The following is a 23,051-nucleotide window of genomic DNA, read 5'->3' as shown; positions in this document are numbered from 1 at the left end:
TAATGTCCAAGTGATATAATCCCTTACCTCGTGAGCATGAACTAGGGCCCAGTTCTCCCCTCTATACAATGTTCCTTTTATTATCACTTGGCCTTGTAACTACTTTACAGAAAAAGTAACATAGTAGAGTGATACAGTGACTCCACCATAGTTAAGTGGAATCTGTCATACCCGCATTTAAAGTCCACTTACTTAACTTAATTATTTTGGTATGTTAATCCATAAAATAAGGATCTTACTGTCATAGAATTGTGATGACAATAAAACAAAACAATGAATGAGAAGTGTTTAGCACAGTGCCTGGGATCTGGTGAGTTCTCAAACAATAAAGTATCACTGTTCAAACAACTGTGTAATAAAAATTCTGTCCCCTAAACTAAGGATCCCAAAATCAAGTTAAAATATAGAAAAAATATATTTTCTGATACACAAGGTCTCACGAAATTTACTTCCAGGTAGCAAAACAAGGGATAAGGCCAAGACAGATAATGATATAAGATCCAAAAAGTAGTTTCCAACTGACAAATAAAGGCAAAGAAATTCCCAACGCGCTAGTGAATGAAGTGGAGATGCAGTTGACCACAAGCTTAGAGAACCACTAAGACTGGAGTAGGCAGTGGGTTCAGGAAGGATAACTCTGAGATGAAAATGAATAGAATACTGGATATTTTTTAAACGTATTTAGAGAGAATTTAGAGTGGAGGCAGAAAGTCTGGGATAAATGAAGAAAATTATGTAGAAAATTAAGCAAAAAGTATTATTATTAGCCTCAAGAAAACATAAAGATTATATAAGGAAGAAAACAATCATAGGACACAGCATGCCTTAGATATGAAAATAGTTATATAGACACAATGATATGAACACTACTTATTAACTTGGCTAAAAAGGCTGATACAACTACTTTGGAAGGAGGAGAAACAACAGTTGTATGTAACAAGTGATGGATGGGGAGTGTGAAGACCGGACACTGCAGGAAACATTATGACCTAAGTTCTTGGCTTCTTAACGGGAAGGCAATAAATTCCTAAAGCTGAAAACTCCAAGAATGGCAGTATAAGCATGTTATTTAGAAACAAGATCGGAAAGAGCAGAAGAAACTGACTAAACTGTTAAAATGCAGTCCTTCAGGGGCACAGAAAATAATAATTGGTGATGTGGCAAATGATAGGTTTTCATTATTAAGCTCTTAATACTAATTTACCTTTTAAATTATGTATAGGTAGCAAAACACTTTGAAAAAATGAATATTAGAGAAAAAAAAACCAATGAACTGAAAAGCTAGGGGGAAAGAAGCACTTGAATGGAGGAAGAACTAGGTTTGTTAATTTCTAGTAAGGAGACTACATACCATGTTTCCCCGAAAATTAGACCTAGCCAGACCATCAGTTGTAATGTGTCTTTTGGAGCAAAAATTAGTATAAGATTGGGTCTTATTTTACTATAATATAAAAGCGGGTCTTTAATATAATATAATGTAATATAATACCCGGTTTTATATTCATTTTTGCTCCAAAAGATGCATTAGAACTGATGGTCCGGCAAGGTCTTATTTTTGGGGAAACATGGTACCTTGCCTCTCTATAGTCATGAGATGCAGTCCAGAATCCTATGCCATCTCTTGCATTTTTATTGACAATTATATAACTGAAGTTGCTATTAAAAATACCAAAGTACATAAAGCAAGTACAGACTGATATGCCCATATGGTATTCTTTTACTAAGGAGTGAAGTAAAACAGACTTACCTAAATTAGTGAGGAGGTAAGCAATTTTTTCATAAGCCTGTAATAAGAGAGAATATAGTTATTATCATTGTTTTCTTTAGAAAATGCTGTTATTTACACTGTTCAAAGAAACATCTAAAGTGTAGTCTACAAAGTGGCTACATTTGTAATGAAGTGTTTTAAAACTTACTGTGTAGAGCTTTACAGAGATACACAAAATGCATACAATATAAATATGTTGTAAATATGTGTATATACACAGACACATTTGATTTCTGTAATAACAAAGTATTTTCTGGTAGCTGTCTTTATTTCCAGTTTATAAATCAAAGAACTGAGGCTGGGGAAAAAAACACACAAAAAAAACACGGCCATTCAACTAGTCAATGGCTGGGATTTGAGCACCAAATTTCATGATCATTAAAATGGACTTGTAATTAAATTTTGATTATTTTAGCCCATATTTTCCTCCTAAATTGAATACTGACTTAAGGATGCCATGATCCACCTGTTTTGAAAGCTTAAAGAATGTATATTCTTTTAATTTTGATCAACTGCAACATTCGAGATGCTAGGAAATTGGAATAAAATATTTAAAATGTATTCCAATAACATATTTTAAATGTCTTTCAGACATTCGGCAAAGGCCTAGAGATACAAAAATGAAGAAGCTACAGCCCCTGCTCATAAGAAGCTTACACCCCGACAGTGGACGAAAAGGCATGTCCCAAGCACTGTAGCAGCAGAAAAATATTCACTAGAGGGATTGTTTAATTCTACCAGGAGAATCTGATAAGAAGCAAGAACGGTAAGCCCAAGCACCTTGTGGGAAGAATAAACACAAAGAAGATTTTGGACTGAAGTAAAACTTTATGGAGGAAGTGATCCTTAACTGGAATTTTCAAAGATGAAGACATATTCTTCAAGGAGACAAAAGGTAAAAAAGGACAGATAGAGGAAACAGTGTGAACCAAGAGACAGTGTCGTGAAATAGAAGAATGCCAGGGAGCAAGCACAAGTGGCTTTGTGGCTGTGCAGCCTGTGACAGGGAGGGAGTGAGACACCACTTTAGACAAGAAGAGAAAGGAAAACTGGTTTTAAATAACAGAGGGCCTCCCGTGCCGCGCTAATGAATTTAGAATTTTTATCAGAGGTAATGGTTTCAAGTTCAAAATAAAATGATCAAATTTGCAATTTAGAAAGATCCTTCCAATAGAAATGGTGAGTAGCTGAACTAAGGAAGTGGAAGTGTGGAGGGGGAACAGGGACTGGGTAAGAGAGATATTACAGAAGCAAAATTCACAAGTCCCACAAATGATGAAGGATATAAAAGAAATGCATGAAGAATGACTAAAGGTTTCTGGCTGTGTATATCATACACTAAACGTTCCTTATTTTAAAAACTGTTTGACTGATTTAAACTATTTTTCCATGCCTACGTGTCATAACTTTATGCATATGGATGATAGCTGAAAAACATATTAGATTAATAGAATATTTTGACTAGGTCAAGTCCCTCATTTGCAGACTACGGTAGCACAGGAATCACAAAGTTAAACTATTAAGAAACAAAAAACACATTTTTATTGCTGTACATTTTATGTTGGTTCAAAAATAACAAGAACTAGCATTTGGTTTTCTAGGTGAATCTTTTGGTGGCATATTTTTTAAGAGTCTGGCATTTTGATGTTAATGGTTTTAATCTGTATTTATTTAAGCCCTTAAAATAATCCAGTGTGTTCAAAGGAATCAGAAAGGCTGTTTAATAACCTGTGAAGTGCTGTAACATCCTGAGTAGGGAAGGGATGGATAAACTAAGAAAGGCATTATTGTTTTCCACTGATTAAATCGGAGGAATATAACATTCCTTTCACACTTGATGAGTTGGTTTTGTAGTTCACTTCCTTTATGCTAAATTCATTTAAAAATCTCTTGAATTGCAAAGGCAAAGGAGAAGTACTGATGGTCAATTCTATTTCCAATCATCACTTAATTTTGCACCAAAATGCCCAACAAGTAGAAATAAACATTTAGAAAAAGAAAGTCAGTCCTATCTTCTCCCAGCAACTATGGATGATTGTTTTATAGCACTAGGCAGATACATGGGCTCTTGATATAATTAAGTAGAGCGAGCGGAATTCTGAGGATCTCAAAAGATTGTTTTTATGAAGAAAATAATACAATCCTCACCTCCTTACACAAATATTTCTACAAGTAGAGATACACTCCATCCAGTTCGGCCTTTGTCATCTGCAAAATGCAGTACTTTGAAAGAAAGAATACATGAGGCCTCATCATACATATAAACTTGGTGAGAACAGTTGTATGTGAACCTTATGAGAGAGAGGACTGTATGTATGAGGCTCCATTGTGATTCTAGGGAAGGGGGTAATGGAGGTTAGGGGTTGGAGGTGGACTGGAGTCAGAGTTGAAGGATTGAAGATTAAGAAGCACAACTGGAATAAAATGAGTCTGGTATACCAATGGAAACACTCAGCCAAATTTCAATTTTTGAAATACTGACAATAGGAAGAACTCTTACTTTTTTTTAAAATTAGTTTCAGGTGTACATAACAATGTAGTCGTTAGAAATTTCTCCCCTCACAAAGTGATAACCCCCAATCTATTGCCCCTCTGATATCATATATATCCATTACAATTCCATTGACTCTATTTCCTATGCTATAATCCATATCCTGTGACTATATATATATTAAATTATAGTTGACATACAGTATTATTCAGCTTCAGCTTATAAGGAAAATATTGAGGATAAAAGCTCCTATTTTTTTCAAATGCTGATCTGATCACAAGGCCCTTTTGTTCTTCAGTTTAACTGGAAAGAACTGGGTAGGAACTAAGGATGGAACACTGGCTCTAGAGGTTCTGTTCCCTGAGCTGTCATGCTTGCCTTCCCAACCAAAAATTAATTAACCACATTTGACTTCTTCATTTTCCTTGTCTGGAAAATATTTTCCATCTTCAAAAGTATTTGGCCAGTTCATTAATTCACTTATGATGTTTTTGAAGATCAGTAGGTCTTTGGAACAAATTGCCACATAAACACAAGAACCCAGAGTACTCTTTTGAAGGCAATAGTAATTGACGGGTGGGTGGGGAACAAATAAACATGAAACCATTAACATTGATTACCTCCAATGGGTACAATTAGTTTATTGTAGGAAGAGAGGTGAGTGGCATTTTGGGGTTGAGACAAGTGACTTTTCTTAACATTTTTAATGTTTTTATGCTGTCAATAATAATTTATTGATTTTATAATTCAAAGCTAACAAAGGCAAAATAGACTTTAAAAAAGAGAAAATAAAACTAAGACATTAAAAGGAACAACTAAGATTACTGAAAATTAGCATAGTGGGTTTGATTTCTCCATAATCTGATTAAACATTTCAAATTTTCTTATATCTTAGATGTGTTTGATAGGAAGACATAATACAACAACTTACATGTGCATCTCTTTCCGTCCACAGACAATGCTGAGTGTTTAAAAATTTATGGATGAACAATAGATAATATTGAAAGAAAAAGAGTGAAAAATTATAAATAAATGCAGATGTGGTCTGAAGAAATTTAAAAAGACCAAAGAAAAGATCATTAGCATTTCTATACTGCGGACTGAAGGGAAATAAATAAAATTTATTGAAAAATGAGAACAATGGGGGAAATAAAGAAAATGTTGGTAGTTTTCAAGAAAGGCAATAGGAGTACAGACAGACTCATAAAGAGAAATAACGTTTTAAAATATTGAAGAGAAGAAAATAGGAAGAAAACTAAAATTTACTGAACACCTTGTATACACTAGAACAGATCTCATTTAACCTTTAGATTCCCCTATTATTTATCACCCTTAATAGAAAAATAAATAAATTAAAGTTAAAAAATGTTATGTGGGGTAGCCAGGATCACACAGGTCAAGGGGCAAACGTCTGCTTTGCCTGTATCCAGTGTCCCTTGCTTTTTATCAGGACATCATGTGGAGGAATTGACAATGTAAACTGATGAAAGCCTGGGTGGTTTTAGGAGGTCAGGGGAGAGGGGGAGAGCAGAAATGAGAACAGAGGAAGTGTGTGTGTGTGTGTGTTGGAATATTGCTGATCATTGACAAACTTTTCCTTTGCTTGATGAAAGATAAAATTTAAAAAATGGCCCAAGGTTGCTGCCTACGTGGCTGTGGTTTTATGGATGACTCATATAAACTACATTCTATTTCTAATTTGTTCCAAATTTACATCATGATAGAATGCTTTAAAAGTATTTTTTTTTCTTGATTATAAATCAAAACCTACATGTAGGGATAAATATTTGAATAAACAGGAAAAGTTACATTGAATCAAATATTATTCCACTACTGAGAGAGAACCACTGTTAACATTTTATTGTCATTCCTTAAAGTTTGAAAATGCAGGTGTGTTCCAATGGGAATTAAGGGAAATCATATATTATTTTTATGTAACTGCTTGCCATGTCATAAATTACATTAAAATAGCAGTTTAGTTGGTTATATGATACTTCACTATATATAATTTGAATTAATAATCTTTTAATTTTTGTTGTTTATGGGGTCTCTTTCCCATTTTTGCTACTCTAAATAATAATAATACAATAAAAAACTTTCCACACTAATCTTGGACTACCATTACTGCTGATTTCTTTAAAATAGAATATTAGAAAATAATATAAAATTTTTGTCATTCCTAGTTTTAAATGGAATATATTATAGAAAACTTATAAAATATGAAATATATGTTTAATATTAGACAATATGTAAAGAAAATAAAAATCGCCTATAATTTTCAAGGGTAACTCCTGAGGACATTTTGATGTACACTTGCAATTTTTATCTATGTAGCTATAAGTGCTCTTAAGTTTGATTTTTGATACTATATTTGTCAGGTATATTTTTTAAATCAGGGTTATGTTTACTCAAGAAGTATTATATCTAAATTCTGAATTCATTTACACAATGGGAAATTATCTTTTATTTAAAATGATAAAGAATGTCTTTTTGATACAGTGTCTTAGATGAGATAGTTACTAGTTTGTAATGCTTATTTTTCAATTTCTTTCATGGTTGACAATGAATATCTTCTTTCATATTTAGGAATTTGACCGTTTCATTTTTTTCCCCAGAGAGTTTTTTTTTTCCTTAGGAGTTTAAAATTTTACCAGCATAGTAATTACACAGTAATATATTCTAATATTTTAATGTCTTTTACATCTATAAATGTATCTGATAAAGTGATTGGTGGCAAATCACCTATCAAGTAGCCACAATGTTGGCTCCCCACTGTCCACAGGGTAAAAGAAAAGATGACATAAATTCATTACATGCTTCTCCAGACCTCCACAGCTAGGCACTGGTCTACTTTTCTAATCTCATTTTCTTCAGTCTTCCATAAGTGTATGTTTTACAGACACTTCTCACCATTTCTTTAGCAAAAAGAACATAGACTTCTGCCCTTTTGTATACCTATGGGTTGAATTTCTTCAAATGACAATCTCCTCTCTGCTCTTTTTTGGCTCTTCAGAGTACGTACCCTCTCTTTTTCCCTTTGAATCTCCTGATCCACTATCACAATCCTAAGACCCCATTTCAGGTGCAATTGATAGCTTCTTTCTCATCTTACTCATGACTTCTTGTGCTTCAAGAGTGATGCCGTCTTCATTGTACCTTGAGTCCTATTTCTCCACTAGACAACAAGACAAGACCCTGGATAATAGCACTATGACCAGTCATTTTATGTCAACCAACCAAGGATAAGAAATAGCTGGTTGACTGTTGGGGTTACCTAGAAATAAACACATCAAGTACTTAACAGCCATTTTCTTCAGCTAATAGGGCTGACCACAACAACCTCTGTCTACTGGAAAATTGTCATAATATATTAATTTTGCTAGAAACAAGATCTTTCACTATCACCCATGAGACTATTATCACAATATAAAAATCTACACTGTCTATGTTATGAATGGCTCCTCCTTCAAAGTGGTGACTTTGCTCCACATGCAACTTATGCTGCCTTATCTCTATTATCACATTAGTCTTTCAGTCCTAATATTGCATTTCTTTCCGGTGTTTATTGTTCACTTTAATTTATGAGCCAAAGAAATAAATCAAAATATTGCATGGCTTGTTTAGAAATATTGTAAACAATATTCTCCTTCTACAAATTAAAATGAACCTAAAAAGAGTAAACCCTAGTAAAATATATTAACTATTATTTTTGCATTAAAACTTACTCAGTTATTACAGTGACTATTCACTTTGCTTTTAAGGTCTTCTCTGATTAAAGTTAAACAGCAAATGGTCCCAGACCTCTCCAGGCTGAACATGTAACATCAGGGTCAATCCACATTTGGAACCAAATGCTTATAACCTTTACATAATATCAATGTTGTTATTTGTGTATTGCTCATCTATCTAGATGAATTATTCCATGATGTAAATATACTAGCACTAGCACATACGATAGGCATGATTTAGGGCAGGTCACTTGAACTTTCCAAATCTGTTTCCTCATTTACATCATGGAGAGACTATTGGCCTTGTGATGTTGTTGGAAGAATTAAGGATATTGTCCTAAATGTGCCAATCAGTGTCTACTGTTTTCAGAGAAAACAGAACCCCATCCATAGACCTTGCTGAAGAGATGCCTTAGCCTAACAATGCTCTCTCAGAGACAGACATTTGGTTCACAAGTCAAACAGAGTACGTGATGTTGAACCAGTCACCAGTCCCATGATCTCTCTGAAACATTAGCACATTAAAATCTGGATGATCTAACTTAAATAAACTACAGAAACCTGAACTACATAGTCACATAGTTAGAACCAAAGAAGATAACAAAAGCATAGCAATGTCATAGCACACTGGACTGTGAGAGAAAGACAGGTAATGATCATGCAAGGATAAGTTATCTTCTTAATAGAATAGAGCAGACTTGCAAACAGAAGCAATGACAGCAGAAGGAAAAAAGAAGGAAGAAGGGATGGGAGGGAAGGAGGTTGGGAGGGAGGGAAGGAGGGGGGGGAGAGAGAGAGAGAGAGAGAGAGAGAGGAGGAGGAAAGAAAGAAAGGAGAAAAGAGAAAGGGGGGAAAGAGGGAGGGTGAGAGGAAGGGAAGAAGGGAAAAAAGAAAGGAAAAAAAAAAGTGAAGGAAATGCTTAGTCCCAGAGAAAGAAAAATAGAATAGCTATTGGGCTATTCTATTTCACAGGAGGCCTTGGAGATAACAAACCTTCACTTTCAAACACATTTTCCTTTATTTTTCTAACAACTTCTCTGAGTTTATTGGAATGGTTTTTAGTCCAAACAATTCCTTATTTGAATGAAAGGAATAGAGTACCATTTCTAACACACATTAGACACTTATGAATAGAAGTTATCATTAATTAAGATGATAAACTCAAAGGGAAAGGAAGACAATATAACTATCATTTATTTAAATTTAAAGAAATCCATCATCTAAACCACATAGATAAAATATTTTCTGCTACACAGAATTATGTTTGCTAGAAATGTGGCTCAGTCTTATTTTGGCTTCCTGTAACTACAATTCAATATAAAGGAAACATAGGCCTCTCCCCTTTTGTACCTGTTGAAAAACTGTAAACACTTACAAGATTCAGTACCATAATGATTACAAAATTGATACAGACAGCAGCAGCAGATGTTGCAAACTGCCAGTGTTGTTTGATGAAACTCCACTTGAACGATGCAAACTGTTCCATGACAACCAGGCGATATACTACAACTGCAAACACTGCAGTGATCACCAAAGAAATCTATAACACGAAAAAGCAGAGGAGACATCCATATTTTGCATCACTAAGGAAACAAAAGCAAAACCATAGATCCAACACACTGCCCCCAAGAGCTAAAGGAATTTACTTTCCCAAGAAAGGCTACATAAATTTGATTTTTTTCCTTTAGGGAAGTAATTTACATCAGAGTCAAAAATAAATAGTGTGAGTTATTTTATCACACTAAAATGAGAATTCTGTTCAAATTTCCACTTTCAACTAGAATGCTTGGTTTTAAAACAGGATATCGAATCTATCAGGGCAACTCATATAATTATTTCCACCATATGTTAGATGATCTCTGTTTCTCTCCACGAGTGTTTTACTTAAGGATATGCACACACTCCCTTTGGAATTACTCCATGACCTGCTGTGATTTTAAGTTTGATTAGGAGTATATGTTGCCAAGGTATTGAACAAGAGGTGGTTTCTTGCATCCTTGGGGGTCACAGAATGAGTGGGTATCCTAAAACTTCCTTCTAAACCTGGAATCCCACAACATCCTGATATTAATGGTAATACATTACCATGAAGAATATTCCTGAGATAGAAACAAGAAGACGGCTGACTTTGTCTGAGGAAGGCTGATGTGGTTCAGGTTTTCCACTGATGGGATTCACTCTCTCCATCTGGTAATACTTTGCTTCAAACTGTGGACGGAGTGTTTCCTATGAGAGAAACTAAAGTTACCTAAATATTGAAGTAGAAAAAATACAAAAAAAATTCTTCTAATAATTGATACAACATTCCTGGATTTTGGCCTACTTTTATGTCAAGTCTTGGCAAACAAGCAACTTTTTAAAAGTAAGATGCAAATTACTTTCCAAAGAAACCCTAAACTATATTCTAATTAGCACAATTTTTTACTAATGTAATTAAAGGAGACATAGAAATGCTCTGAACAAGTTACATTGCATCATCATTGATCTCTCTTATCTTCATAAAATTACACTGCCTCATCATTGAAATCTTGTTATTAGAAAAACATCAAGGGAAAAATCTAACGATGTTTAGCTGCCTCCAACTTGCACATAATAATTTGGGCAGTAATAATTTTCTGCATCATTCGTCATCCCAGTTTCCTTATCTGCTGGTTTCCTAACAGCTTACCTCCTCTTCTTCCCATTCAATAAGGTCCCAAGTATAGGTCAGTGTACTTCTTCTCCTTTTCCAAAACTCCAGGAAAACGGTGGCTATAAGTAGGAATATTATTATAATTCTTTACCCAACCGTATCACATTCTTGCATTATTGCTTTTCTTCTTTGGGGTGATGAATTTTCACCACATCATGAAATTATTAAAATTAATTAAATTCATACAATTGGAATTCTATTTTCCCTCACCCTTTTTTCCCTGTCTCTGTATACTGCTATCAGCGTGTACTCCTAGAGGGGAGTAATTGTTTGTTTCATTGGATTAAATAAGCAGAGATTTTTGTTAGCATACCCCAACAAAGTGATGCTGTAAGAGAAGGTTAATATTAATGAGTTAAATATTTATTGTTCCTTTTGACTTGTTCATGCTTATTCAAAATTATCTAAACTACCTAAATAAAGTTCTCTCCAGGAATGGCAACAAAGGTCAGATGCTTCTTCTCCAGGAGTCAGAGAGGGACGGGTTGTGGGAGAGAGAAGAAAAAAGCAAGGCTATCATGGTGGAAGGGAAAAAAAAAAAAATAAATAAAATAAATAAATAAATATATATATATATATATATATATATATATATATATATATATATAGAGAGAGAGAGAGAGAGAGAGAGAGAGAGAGAGAGAGAGAGAATGAGAGAGAGAGAGAGAGAGATCAGAGAAGACATTCTTGGATGCATATTCTAGGTGGACTCAGCATGTATTAACAGAGACTAAGTGAAAAATGCCTGAACTATTATCTGGATTTTCTGTGTAAACAGTTAAGAGAGAGATTGTTCTCTTTTGGGTAAGTGGGCTTTACCTTACAGCATTCAAGACTTTGTGGACATAACTAAGAGCTTACCGGTGCATTCTTAAAAATCCACGATACCATTAATCTATCCAACTATCTGTTCATTGTGAAAGAAAAACAGCAAAATAGAGTTGATACTGTCAAGAGAGCAGCCTAAAATGAAACCAGGAGGACTCCAGGAAGCTGAACTAATACACGTCTTCCTTGTGAGACAGAACTTCTGAGCTGGGCTAAAACAAATGGCTTCATCCTGATACAGTTCCTGGAAGTAGCGCTGCATCTCTGAAATCTCTATTTAAAAAAATAAAATTTTCACCTAGCAGCAGACATAAGCAGTTAATCATGTATAGCACGGTATAAGTCTGCCTGCTGGCACCAACACAGCTCTTTCAAAGTACCTTAAGAAATCCTTTTGAAAGCCCCCCTTTTTCTGTCTTTATAAAATCTGCCTCTTTCTTTCCCATTCTGAAGATAGTTGGGTTTCTACCCAATTCTGTGTCCTCAATTGCAATTCCTAGTAGAGACTACTTTCCATATATATATTCATATATACGATATGTAGATATATAACATAAAATATGTATAGATAAATTAGATAAATCATAGTTTTAGATATACAATGCTCAAAAGAATATATACCCAAGTGTTAATTGTTAATACCAATTGTCTGTGGTGAGTGGATTATGGAACACTTTCTACAAAGTATACATTGCATAAGAAGTATGCACCTCCTATGTTCTTTTTACCATTCTATGTGGAAATTTTATCACCTCTTCCCCTTAGTCTCATGAACCTGAGCTGGGATGGAGTTGGAGGATAAGAGGCCTCCAGTGGAGAAGGGCATCTTGTTATCAGGGGAAAGCCAGGTTTCATATGAGTCCTGGCATCTATCTCCAGGAGTATTCTGGAAAAGCTGAAGATGATACTGCATAATTCTGTTTTTAGCAACCATACTGTATTATTATTTTATTTTATTTTATTTTTACTCCTGCTTCTCTAAGGACAAACTTTTCTCAATTTAAAAAATTTTTCACAGATGCACATGACACATCCAATCCTTGTGCTTCCATTCTTCATGTCCTTTTCCCAGTGGCTTTCCTTTGGGATCTAAAGTCAATAGCAGAGAGTAACAGAATTATACGGTCATGCAGGCAAAAGAGGTTAGGTTCCATATGTAGTTTGTTTCAAGGTGTTTAATTTAATTTCTACTGAAAACAAAGCCCAGAGGGGTTGACATATATGACTGACCCTGTCCACAAATCTGCCCAAGCATCTACACCATCTACAACACTTTAGTACACTTGTTCCTGCGTCTGCTTTTTCTTACACTTGCCGGTAAATTTCGAGTGCCCTTTTTTCTTAGCATTTTTAGTGCATGGCACACTGAAAATACTCCATAAATGTTTGTTAAAGTGAACTGAATGACTGAATAGAATCCAGTGACTGTGACTTAACGCCTGGTCAAGTGCTCCTTCCATTAGTTCAGAGCTTTCTGAATTATCCTCCATGGAATTTCCCTGGAGACGTAGGAAGAAAGACGGCCTCTCACCCGAGAAGCCCATTCTTTATCTGTTTTATATGTTGATAATCAAGTTCAATTTTACTTGGGAAAGTGCTTATTAATTTAAAAGATTTGGACATTTGTTCACTATACTTTGTGTGTGGGGGATCAATGGTAGGGAGGGGAAAAAGGTCAATTCCAAATAAAAATGAACTTAAATATATTTGAATATGGAGAATAAAAAGGAATTCCACGTACTGTATTTATCAGAAGAAATAGATTGAAAGCTTTCTCTGAACAAGACCCAGCTGAAACCACAATGTACCGGACCAACAACTCTGAGGCTGCCAATTTGGGTAACACCCAGGTACTACTGAACACTCGCTTCCATTTCCCAGATTACTTTTCAGCAATATCCTCAAGGATACTGTGCGTTCTCCACACAGTATTGCAACATCACTATATACAAGGTAGAAACAGAAATGTCACTAAGCAGGTTCTACAACCTACAATTAGCAGAGAAGCTATGAATGTGGAACATTTTAAATTTCCATGCCTGGGGAAAGTTACTGATTTTTTTTTTTTTTTTTTTTTTTTTTTGGTTAACACCTTACAGAAAGAAAACTAATGGTGTTCTATGTAAGAGCATCGAGTAAGCTATACATATGAGTGAGGTGGCAGATTTTTGAATACTTGGGATGTACTGGACTTGACACAGCCACATCTAGAACGGGTTATGTAATCAAGACCTTCATGATTTGTTAAATTTCCTCTTTGTCTAAGGACAGGGGATCTCTCTATAACTTAACTTCCAGTTTCCCTCCTCTCCACTTTCTAAAAACATTAAATAAGAAAGAAAACAATAAATAACTAGGTTCTAAGAACATGGGAGGGCCAACGTTTGAATCCTAAGCATTGAAAATCTTCACCAGTTCCTAAAATCAGACTTGACATTTTTCCTCCCTAAGAAAATTCATTTAGAAATAAGAAGCTACACTCAATCAGCATCATGTTATATTAAAATACAATGAGAACTCTCATCACAGTCTTTACCAGAGTAGAATCTTAACTTTTATGTAAAAACTCTAAAGCTGACTCTTCTTGTTACTTAATATTCTATTGGCATTGGTACATCAGGCATTTCAGTAGCATTTATTCAAATTTAAATGCATATTTCCAACTGAATTGCTAAAAAAACTGGAGGAGTCCATACAGATAAAAACCTGTCAGCTTTTGCATGTATTTTTTTTTATAAAATATAACGTAATCTTTTTTAAGCCCAGAATTAATTATTCTCGGGCCCTTTCCTCATCTTACTATTCAACTTGTTGATATACTTTCTTTCCTTAATTCTGCTGAACATTTACTGACTACAAATGTAACACCAGCAAAAATAACTGGAACAGTACCTTACATTGTTTGCTTCTGAACTATAGGTGCCCAGGAATGCCTGCCATATACTAGGCTTTTAACATATATATGCTGAATGAATTAATTAAAACTGCAACAAAGAAAATAAGTCACCTACAAACCTCCACCAACTAATAAACAGGTACTATTAAAATTTTGGTAATTCCATCCAAGGTATTTTCCTTGAATAGTGTATTTAGGACTGATATGCTGTTGATACTCAGAGGTGTGACCATACTGGCTGTTCATTTATGACAGGAAAAACAAACAACTCATGACCGAGTTCTTTAAAGGTCTCACCCTCCAAGTCTTAGGCTGGCCTGTCATCCCCAGGAAACCTTCATCAGGATAGGGTACCTGTCCAGTTAAGCCTTGGAACCGCTTATGGCCTCCAGGAAAGTGCTCTAGGACTAAGGTCTGCATCCATTCTGATTGGTCAGTGCCAGAGCCCTAAACGTTGTTTAGTATCTGCCTTTTCACCTTATAACCATCCCTCTGTAACTGGATACTTAGAACTGTACTTGACACCACAGGTAAATGTCAACCCTGTAAAATAAATTACTAACTTCACTTTTATAATAAATGCAATACAATTTATCTTTCTGACTAAGTTACAAGGATCCTCAAAAGAACATCTAGGAAAGGCAGTGTGGTGTGGAGAAACAGCGTGGCTTAGAATAGCTATGCTCTGGGTTTGACAGCTGCCTGTACTCTTTTCCAATTGTGTGACCTCAGACGAATGACTAAGGGATAAGCCTCCGTATTCAGAACTGAACAAGAAAAGTAAAACTGTTTTCACAATTTCAAAAACAGGTGTTGTAGGAATTACATGAGATACAATTTGTGAGTAGTCTAAACACGTAATTCATGTTAAGAGTAAACTAAATTATGATAACCAATTTTTCAACATTCTGCTAATTATTATAATAGCAGCACTTTTGTAGACAAAGATCATTTCCACTGATTAAGATATTATATGTTTTTCTGCAGGAAAAATAGAGCTATTGTCAATTATTTACATTTCAATAGTTTCACTTGTATAAAAATTCAGTTATAATCAGTTTCCACATAATAATTTCTATCTCTGCCCACACCTAGCAAATGACTTATATTGTCCTTTTTCTTCTTTTGTGTTTAAGACTGTAAAGCTTCCTCTAGCATAAAAAGTCAATTCAAAACATTTTCTGAAAGCACAATGCTTGTCTATTCTTACAGAGAATACAGAAAGAACAAAAAAAAAAAAAAAGAAAATGAGTTGCACCATATTCTCAAAGAGGAAGAACAGAACAAGCATTCATTGAGCATTTATGATGTTCCAGACTTTGTGCTAGATATTTTTAACTTAACTAATATCATTTCTACAGCAATCCAGGTGAAATAAAGATTATTAATCTCATTCAGTAGATAAGCAAATTGAAGCTCTTGGGGTTAAGTTACCTGAGGAAATCACTTGGCTGAAATTCAAATCCAGATCCAAATGCTTACCTTTTTTCTGTGGCATAGGAAAGTTTATGCAAAAACATGGTCTGGGATACAACTTTTTGAGCTATATCATTTGCAATATCCTTTTGGTAAGAATAAGCAGCACAAACAAAACGTTTAAGCAAAAGTCTAATAGACCTAGAGATTTAGAACTTTTGGGAGGTTAGGTGCTCATCCACCCAGGGGTCCATCAATCGACTATCGAAAGCTGACCTGACATCCTTTTTTGTTTGTTTGGTTGGAGTCTAAAAATGATTACTAATTGTTCTTTTTTATTATAAATGTCTCTATTAAGACAGAAATCTTTGCACTGGTCTTTGCAGTAAAACTCTTAATAAAATTTTGATACATGTTATAACACAATTGTCTGAAAGGATTATTATTTTCTTTTATTAGACCACTGTATCTGAATTTGTGAAGAAAGACATGTAGAAGCAAACACAATGCTTCTTGGTTCACACTTTAAGCAAACACTTAATTACGCAAAGAATAATTACATTGTTTATATTTATAGTTTTGATGTGTCTAAAATCTCCCTGTAGACACAGCCAGAATTTCTGGCTTCCCCAAATATTGGGTGGTAGAGTGGCTGAATGTCTTTGACAGTTGACTAAAGGAATGTTGAATCAGGGATACATTTAGTTTGGGTTTAGTAGGATATATTTACATGGTTTACAGGCACTTCCAAGTACTGCTCAATTATTACTAACTATCCTAATGTAGCAATGAATTTTGAGGTAATTCCTTCCAGTTCATATTAACTCTTTCAGGTGCCAGGCTAGGGGCTGTATGATAAGATACACACGATAATGGAAGAGAAATAATATCTGAAATATATGGAGCCGTAAACTACTCTATGGAAAATTATTTCACAAATTTCAACTCATATATGAAACACACTAGAGCGAGTTCCCCAAATTGCGCAATATTAAAATGCACATGACATGACCAATACATTAAAAAGCTGAAATAAACTTTTCAAAACTATCAATGATAAAAAAATGTTTTTCATTTAACTGTGCTAGAGGAAAAGACTAAATTACTTTTCTATACTTTCTATGAAATAGTTTTTAAACATCGTATGCAGAGGTAATAAAAAATGCAGACAAAAATGTAGGACAAAAAGCATTACAGAGATGAGTCAGGCAGTTAATTAAAAGCAGTGACTTTTTTGGACTTTTGAATTTATATACTTGGAGCTTTTTAAAATTTGCGATTTTCCCCCCAGTTTAGTTACTTTCATGCCTCATTTTGTATTCATATGTTTATATTCTTTTCTTAAAGAGAGCTTCCAAAATTCGACATCTCTTTCCATGAATAGCTATAATGAATCACACACCTATGAGCCAGCTGTCCTGCTAAATGTTTTACACATTTACTCCTTAACCTCACAACAACTCCACGTATAAGAAAAAAAAATATTGCTATTTTACTGGCAATGATACCAAAGTTCATAAATAATGAACTTGCCCCAAATGAAATTGACTCTGTACCCCAGGTCAATCTGACTCCTAAGGCAAGTTACTGATTTAAGGGACTCATTCAAAGGAGAGAACTTAAAACAACCCTAGGTGTCCTTTTTAAAGATTTTCTCAATTCAGCACAAAAATGTCTTCCTTTTTCTGTACCTAAGAGTACTAGGAACCGTCAACTTAGTTAAAAGTAGCATGTTTTCATTGTTTCATTGTTTTCTATAAAGTATTTAATAGAATACTTTTGCTGCGTTAATTGATTTCAAGTATTTTTTTCCCAAGATGTGTCAGAAATCCACAAAAACCCAAATAGTTGATATTTTGACTATTTATGCATTTAGTAATAACAATTTGAGCTGCTTTGTATATAAATGACATTTTATTTATGCATTGCAGAATTGTACACTTGAAACCTATGTAACTTTACTAACCATTGTCACCTCAATAAACTGTAATAAAAAATTTTCCTATTATTATTCATTCTTGAGAAACACAAAAATATAGAAAAATGTATATCTGCCTTCCTAAACTTCCTTTCTGGAAGTTTCCATCCACAGTTAGCGGATGGAAATATTCATTCGGATATATCCTACCATTGCGGCAAAAAGGTTAAGGTGCTTATAGCCCTTTAAACAGATGTGAAAGCCACTTGTCATTGTTATTTGCTCCTGAGAACTTGATTGCAAAATCCCCTTCAGGTCATGAATACGTTTCCTTTTTCTTCTGCCCCAGCTTTTGAGCCAAGGAGCAAATCAAGATTCCTCTTCAGAGTGTACAGACCTCTCATAGGCATCTCATTCTTCCCTCACCCCGCCACTCTCGAGGTCATGGCTCAGTGCTGAGAATACTTGGTGAATAAACTCTGTGCATTGTTGCTGCTGAGGCTGTAATTTAGCTATTATAAGTTTTCTAACCAGAAAGAAATTCTGGCAACTAGAGATGCCAGAATTTTCTACTCATCTGCCTTGATTATTTTTTAATAGAAAGCATTCATAAATCACTTTGATTTTTTTCTAAAGATGGAGAAATAAGTTACAATATTATCAATCTGCCAGTTCTGCCATTATATTATATGTATGCCTAGTTTTAACTTAATGTAATTGAGTCCATATAAAACTAGATTACAGAGTTGATACAGTGGGCAACAGTGATCTAAAGAGGTTAGACTCTATAATTAAATTAGGGGTCTAAAATAAGAAAGCTTGTATAACAGTATACTCCATCATATAGGAATGAATCAGTTGTGTGGTATTCCCACACAACAGAATATCTTGCACTTGTTGAAGAGAGCGGTATCATTTCCCAGCAGGCTGCTACATGCAGGGTTGAAAAATTGTTTTGGGTGCTACGAGGGCTTCGCTTTGCAAGTTATCTACCAGCAGGAACCTAGAGGAAGCCCAGAACTCTCCATCTTGGCAGGATATCCCCTTACCCACAGTCTACACAAACACCTCTCTGTCCCGTCTTCTCTCACACGAGTCCATTAGGACTCAGTCATTGTGCTCCTTAATTCTATTCCAGCAGTTACTTCAAGAAGACCAGATTTTCAGATAACCGCTGAACTCTCAGATTTTGATCCTCCAGTTTTAGCAAAATGGGGATTGCCTTTGTGATCATCTTCTAGTCCTTCCCTTCTCTTTGAGATACTTTCACTATACCCTCTTTTACTCAAAGTCATCAACAATAATGTCTTTTATGTCCCCTCACCTTATTGCTATAACTGAAACCTGGGATGTCCCTCAAACCCCACTTTCCATGCAGCATTCTCAGGTGATGGCTATTTGTCTCTCACACCAATAGGTACTGAAGATAAATGGTAGATTCTTGTTCCTCATTGATGCTTCAAGACCATTTTCTCTCCCTCCTCATAGATTCACAGATTTGAATCTCATATTATCAATCCATACTTCCTACTATCTCTTCTTATGGAAGCCATCTAACACTCCCTGGGACACTTCCTCAACTTCTCTGAAGATTTTTAAACTCAGCTTAATGTAACTCTTACCAACATGACTCCCAAAATAATTCTTTGAAATTACAATATACACAGATAATCTTTCTAGGACCTTGACTTCTCAGTTCTTTGATCTCTTTCATCAAAGTTGTTTTCTCCTACCTCACTCATGTACTCCCATGGCATACCTTTGATCAGTGACAGCAAACCCTCCATAATCTCCAATTATCACCTCCATCCTTCTAGTTTACTCCTTTAAACTCCAATTCCAACACTCCCTTGAACCAGATTTTATTTATGTATTTATTTTTTAATGTTTAGTGTCAGGTGTACAAAACAACATGATTAGACATTAATCCATTGACCCTTGATCCAGATTTTCAATCCACTGACCCCACTGTCTTTCCACAGTCCTTTCCTCCCTTCACACCCTCACTTCCTCCTTTATGTGTCCAAATGATCAATCATTATATTCACTCACTTACATATGCCTTCAACTCTCTAACTCTTGTATCAGTTTGTCATAAGCCCATAGTGTGAATACGATGCTGGTTAAAAACAACTGCCTATCTAATGTCTATTTGTACTCATGAATATAAACAGCACTGGAGAAAAACATAGCTATGCTGGATAACTTGTCTAACTTTAAATTGATCTGAGTGGATCCCTGAGTGGATCCTATTTTCTCTTCTCTCTTTTAACATCCAGCACCTACATTCCTATCACTCTAAGTTGCAATTCTTCTCTCTACCTCATCATTAAAAATAAAAAGTATTCAAAAGAAATTATCCACCCAAACAATATCTACCCACTTATCTACACTTGTGCCCATAGCCTCTATATCATCACCTGCTATAACAAGATTTATGTGCCCCTAGGTAAATCAATTCTTCTTGAGAACTAGCTCCTCTCTTATCACCTGCTAAAGGAAACTGCTCAAGGATCTATATGTATAATCATATAAAGATGTCCAAGGAATATCTTTAAGTGAAAAAAACAACAAACAAACATATTTTAATCTGAATGAGCCCAAAACGAGAAGAACATTATAGGTAAAAGAAAAGCGAGCTTGCAGATGTCTTATGCTGAGGATATTCACTTATTTTTTGTTGTTCTTGTTAAATGTTTATTTGTTCACATATCCATTCACTTATTTATTCATTCATCTATACATCTATTTACCATTTAATCTATGCCAGGAATTATTCTAGCTTGGTGAATAAAGCAATGAAGAAAGCAGAAAAAATGCTTGCTTTCATGAACTTTCCAGTATAGGAACAGTCAATAAATAACAAAAATAAATAAGGGAGAGTATATTAAATGGCAGTAAGTACTGAGGCAGGGAAAGGAGATAAGACAGGCCTTTAAATCTATTTCCATTCTATTTCTACCTGGGAATATTATACTTTATATTTATGTCTGAATGTGTTTATTGATTATCTTGTCATACTTCTCTGAAAGAACAAAGAATATAGAGAGAAATTAAAATTATTTAAGACATCTGTGAACATGAGACTCTTACTCTAAAAAACAATCTAGCTTGAGTTATCATTACAATTAATAGAATAATAGCATTTATTCCAAAATATAATGAATATTAAATATAAAATCTAAGATTTTATTATAAAACCATCTCTTAAGGAGACCACGGGCTTTTTGTTTTTTGTTCAATTGGTTCAGGCATCCATGGGTACTTGCTACTTCCTACTACAATGAGGTAGGTTTTAGCATCAACTCCTAGTTTTTTGTCTTAATCATTTTGACTTTGGAGAAGAACCAGAAGTCACATGGTATCAGATCCAGTGAATAAGGTGGAAGAGGACACACTGTGATGTTTTTATTTGACAGAAATTGCCATATACCAGAAATGATGTGTCACATGGCGCGTTGTCATGATGGAGGATGATTTACGTCTCACTTTAAAACACATCTTCTCTCAACTGTAGCTCACACCCAATTTACTGCACTGAACAAGCTGAAACTTGTCACACACTGTTACTAAGTTCGACGGGCCATTTCCTGTATTGAAGATCCCTGCCTTTCCGTTGGATGGCACTCAGCAGCAGCATTCACTGTAGTTTGTGATAACAACGGAAAGGCTTCATGTCACACATCGCTTCTGGTATGACAATTTCTGTCAAATAAAAACATCATGGTGTGTCCTCATCCACCTTATTCACTGGATTTGGCACCGTGCAACTTCTGGCTCATCCCCAAAGTCAAAATGACTGTGAAAGGAAAATGTTTTGAATCAATTCAAGACATGGAGGCAGCCATGACAGCACCACTAAAGACACTCATGAAAGAGGACTTCCAGAACTGCTTCAGAAAGGGGCAAGAACAATGGGATAAGTGTGTTCGAACAGTGGGGGAGTATTTTGATGGGGATTAATGGCACTGTATGTTTTACTGTAATGATTTTTTAAAAAATTTAAACATTCACTGTATTTTTTATCATACCTTGTATGTATATGTTATGTCACAACTGCTTAGCAAAGGGCATAGTCTTAGCCTTTAGCACCAAAATAGAATGTTTAACCTTTCTACAAGTTATAGTGAAATAAAGAAAACCATATTATGCCACCATATGACTAATAGGACAAACGGTAAGCTTATATGTTAAAAAACTGTTAGTATTTCTGAGAGTGATGCCTCTATTTATCTTCTAACAGAATATTGAAAAAAACTATTATCATCCCCAAAGACATTTTCCAGTCATCAATTTCCATTGCATTTATAAAGAATATCATTGAAATATCTTCAAAGAATATAACCACGTTATTTATCTTACTAGTGGTTAAATATTTCTTCGTTGCTTAAACTGTCCATGTAGAGACAAAATATGAATTCAATTTATATCCTATTTCAAACTCATAACCTGCTATTAATGAATTTGACCTAAGAGAACAAATTTCGTATATGTGACATCAGCATCAGGTATGTGACACTATAAAATTTGTAAAAAAGATACCATGTTGGATCCAGAACAATGTTTTGATTTTATTTCAGACATGGTCCCAAACTATTTCCTGATTCTATTTTCAGATCCATCAGTGACAACAATGTGATTTCACATTCTGGAAAATCTGCTTGCAAGTAGTTCCACTACTTCAGACAAAAGGAAGGTGTTTCTTCTTCCAGTATGTATTGTGAGACTTAACTAATGGGTATAAAGCAGCTGGTGAGTGAGAGATAAAAGGCACCATCATAGGTAAATAAAACAACAAAAAAAATTATGTAAGCATTTCACTGTGTGTCATCTCAGCTGGCTTGGCTGATGAAACTGTCAGGTATTGTCCCTTGTTGTCCAGTTACTCTGGAGAAACAAGGTCCAAAATGGGATTGGTTTTTCCTAGAACATGATACGTATATACCTGGAAATATATCTCAGTGTGACTTGTTTGCTTGGCAAAAAATTATTTTTTAAATCCAACTCCGGTGATTTCACAAAGGTTTCTGCTGGCAAGTAAGTGAGCAAAGTAGGAACTAAGATAGTAAGTTTATGCATAGCTTTCATTTATAACTTCACTTCCAGATGCGATCATGACAGGGCAGGTAAATAGGGCCACCTCTAGGGAGGCTCTAATCAATTTGTGTGGTTGTCAGGAGGACGATGATGAAAAGGACTCTGAGGCTATAGCTAGGGTCTTCAGAAAACAGGGCCATGGAAGATGAGTTTTGACTTTCACAGCAGTGAAAGCAGAGAATTGTAGCAATAGTGCCTTGTAATTATGGCCTATGCC

General features: G+C 34.9%; 1 protein-coding gene across 5 annotated transcripts in view; it reads right to left on the bottom strand.

Moving 5' to 3' along the window:
- ANO3 (anoctamin 3) overlaps positions 1 to 23,051 on the bottom strand; it is a 337,137-nt gene that overhangs the window by 23,335 nt on the left and 290,751 nt on the right. For all 5 annotated transcript variants that reach the window (XM_074336148.2, XM_074336149.2, XM_019749178.3 and 2 more), the window contains 4 exons: positions 10,656 to 10,738; positions 10,073 to 10,213; positions 9,363 to 9,527; positions 1,748 to 1,784 (listed from right to left, as the gene is read on the bottom strand). In XM_074336148.2, the coding sequence (XP_074192249.1) occupies positions 1,748 to 1,784; positions 9,363 to 9,527; positions 10,073 to 10,213; positions 10,656 to 10,738 (426 nt within the window). The remainder of the gene's footprint in view (positions 1 to 1,747; positions 1,785 to 9,362; positions 9,528 to 10,072; positions 10,214 to 10,655; positions 10,739 to 23,051) is intronic.

The sequence above is a fragment of the Rhinolophus sinicus genome, chromosome 14, assembly GCF_057876585.1.
Source record: "Rhinolophus sinicus isolate RSI-liver-muscle chromosome 14, RSI-T2T, whole genome shotgun sequence".
Classification (NCBI taxonomy): Eukaryota; Metazoa; Chordata; class Mammalia; order Chiroptera; family Rhinolophidae; genus Rhinolophus; species Rhinolophus sinicus.
This window is presented reverse-complemented; position numbering and strand designations above follow the sequence as displayed.